Raw genomic sequence first — 3,042 nt, 5'->3', positions numbered from 1 at the left:
ACCTCTTGTTGCTTTCATTGTAGACTATGTGTTCAACTTTACCAAACAGTATAGAAGTAAAGCCCCTCTCCTTGCCCCACTCTCTCTCGCTCTCCCTCTCCCTCCCTCTCCTTCTCAATGGACACGCGCGCCTCGGCCAACACAATCCGAATAAAACAGTCACAATCGTGAAAGCAAGGACGCATAGAAGACAACTAGCTAAATTACTATTAAATCCGCTTAGCATAATTAGCATGCTGCACATATTTGTTTAAAACTCTTGCATTCAAGTTGACTGATCATCTCAATACCAATGTTTCCCAAAAGGGCCTGTACCAAGGAGAACAAGTATTACCTTGAAACTTAAACACACCTGGGGAAAATGAACAGTCCAAATCAGTAGACTATGATAAGCTAGCCAACTATGCTACCTTGTTTACAATATTTCCAGGCTTCAACCAGACAGCTGAATTAAAGAGGTAGAGTTGTAATATAAATAGTAGGCCTAGGCTTTAGGCTAATCTGCATAAAGAGTGCTGTCATAAATACCAGACTATTCTCTCTTTTTATATATGAGGATATAAAATAGTACAGATATATTATATTATATATTATATTCTGGTCCTCTGGTGTTCCAAGGTAGGCTATTGAAATGTTATTTAATAAAATGTCTAGCACACACACACACACACACCCATCAACTTCACGGACAAAAACACAAACATCACCCTCACGGACACACACACACACACATCACCCTCACGCACACACACACCCTCACAAACACACACACACGCACATTAAGTGTGTGTGTTTGTTTCTTGCAGAGGGGGATGGGAAGGTGTATGATGCATACGTGGTGTACCCGCGTCTGATTGGTCAGCCAGGCAGTCCAGAGGAAACCTTCGTCCTGAGCACCATCCCCCAGATGCTGGAGGGTCACTATGGTTACCGCCTCTTTATCTTGGGCAGGGACTGTATGCCAGGGGAAGGTGTGTGTGTGTTTGTTGTCTCTACAGTTCTAACTGATGTGGTGTGTGTGTGTGTGTTGTTGTGTGTGTTTGTTGTCTCTACAGTTCTAACTGATGTGGTGTGTGTGTGTATGTTGTTGTGTGTGTTTGTTGTCTCTACAGTTCTAACTGATGTGGTGTGTGTGTGTGTTTGTTGTGTGTGTTTGTTGTCTCTACAGTTCTAACTGATTTGGTGTGTGTGTGTGTGTGTTTGTTGTCTCTACAGTTCTAACTGATGTGGTGTGTGTGTGTGTGTTTGTTGTCTCTACACTTCTAACTTATGTGTGTGTGTGTGTGTGTGTGTGTTTGTTGTCTCTACACTTCTAACTGATGTGTGTGTGTGTGTGTGTGTGTTTTGTCTCCACAGCTCTAGTTGACGCTGTGTGCTCCGCCCTCTCTCTGAGTCGCCGGGTTCTGCTCATATATGGTGGTGGGCGTGGCCAGTCGTGTGATGATGACTGGGGGGCGTGGCTAGAGCAGCAGCTGGCTCTGCAGCGCTCCCTATTGGAGGACAATACGCTGGGTGTGATCCTGATCGATCTGGGGGGCGTGTCCGACTCCGCCGTGCCGCCGGCCCTGAGGCTGCTGAAGGAGGAGCAAGGCGCTCTGCGTCCCGCCCACACACACACGCTCACACACACGCTCACACACACGCTCACACACACGCTCACACACACACACGGCTGCTGCTGCAGCAGGCCAGAGGAGGAGGCGCAGGAGGAGGAGGAGGCGCTGGCCTTCATCACGCCCTCTCGGCGCTTCTGGAAAGAGCTGCGCTACCACATGCCCATCCGAGGGAAACGCAGGACAGGAGCTCACATACACACGCACACACACAACACACAGCCCCAGTCTGAGACGTAAGATGTGTGAGAATGGCAGTTACAGACTTTGGCCTGTAGAGGGGGCTGCTGACTAATCACTGTTCTAACTTGGCCAGACTGGCCAGGCACCAAACACTCAGGAGTTGAAAGCTCTGGGCATGTGACATCATCATCTCTGGGCATGTGATGTCATCTCTCCTCCAGAGCCAGACATGTGGGCATTGGCTGAAGATGTCATCTGGAGTAGATGACATCATGTGGGCAGACGTCCTTAATCCTCTCCAGCGATATGAAGCTCATCTGGAGTTATGTGTGTCAGTGGGTGTACAGAGCTGCACTTTTAGAACTGTACTCCTTACACCAGACGCCGCGTGTGTGTGTGTGCGTGCGTGTGTGAGCGTGCATGCCTGTGTGTGCGCCTGTGTGTGTGTGTGTGTGAGCGTGCGTGCCTGTGTGTGCGTGTGTGTGTGCCTGTGTGTGTGTGTGTTTGCGCGTGCTTGTGTGTGCGTGTGTGAGCGTGCGTGCCTGTGTGTGCGTGTGTGTGTGAGGTCTACCTTGCTCAACTGCTAGAGCTACAGAGCTGTACTTCCTCATGCCAATGTGATGATGCCAGTGTGATCATGCCAGTGTGATGATGCCAGTGTGATGCCAGTGTGATGATGCCAGTGTGATCATGCCAGTGTGATCATGCCAGTGTGAAGCCAGAGTGATCATGCCAGTGTGATGATGCCAGTGTGATGCTGCCAGTGTGATGATGCCAGTGTGATCATGCCAGTGTGATCATGCCAGAGTGATCATGCCATGCCAGTGTGATGCCAGAGTGATCATGCCAGTGTGATCATGCCAGTGTGATCATGCCAGTGTGATCATGCCAGTGTGATGCCAGAGTGATCATGCCAGTGTGATCATGCCAGTGTGTATTCAATGCAACAAAATAATTATTCAATGCAACAATTAGAATAATTATGCAACAAATTAAGCATTTGTGTTCTTAAATAAATAAATAATGGTTTCCATTGATGTTGTGTCATGCTGGTTGATTAAGTAGACTACAAATCTATACTTACAGCGGGGAAAATAAGTATTGAACACGTTAAAATTTTTTCAGTAAGTATACTACCAGTGAGGCTATTTGCATTAAATTTTCATCAGACATTAGTATTAACTTAGGTAATCCACACATATAAAAAAATCCAAACATTAATGTCCATAAGTAGAGTTATGAGTAA

The 3,042-nt window shown here is 47.2% G+C and overlaps 1 protein-coding gene across 3 annotated transcripts in view; it reads left to right on the top strand.

Moving 5' to 3' along the window:
- The window catches only part of zmp:0000000936 (interleukin-1 receptor type 1), a 24,293-nt gene extending 21,460 nt beyond the window's left edge, over positions 1-2,833 (top strand). For all 3 annotated transcript variants that reach the window (XM_042066667.1, XM_042066678.1, XM_042066688.1), the window contains 2 exons: positions 807-971; positions 1,357-2,833. In XM_042066667.1, the coding sequence (XP_041922601.1) occupies positions 807-971; positions 1,357-1,853 (662 nt within the window). In that variant the 3' untranslated portion in view covers positions 1,854-2,833. The remainder of the gene's footprint in view (positions 1-806; positions 972-1,356) is intronic.
- Positions 2,834-3,042: the final 209 nt, after the last annotated feature.

The sequence above is a fragment of the Alosa sapidissima genome, chromosome 2 (assembly GCF_018492685.1).
Source record: "Alosa sapidissima isolate fAloSap1 chromosome 2, fAloSap1.pri, whole genome shotgun sequence".
Lineage (NCBI taxonomy): Eukaryota > Metazoa > Chordata > Actinopteri > Clupeiformes > Clupeidae > Alosa > Alosa sapidissima.
This window is presented reverse-complemented; position numbering and strand designations above follow the sequence as displayed.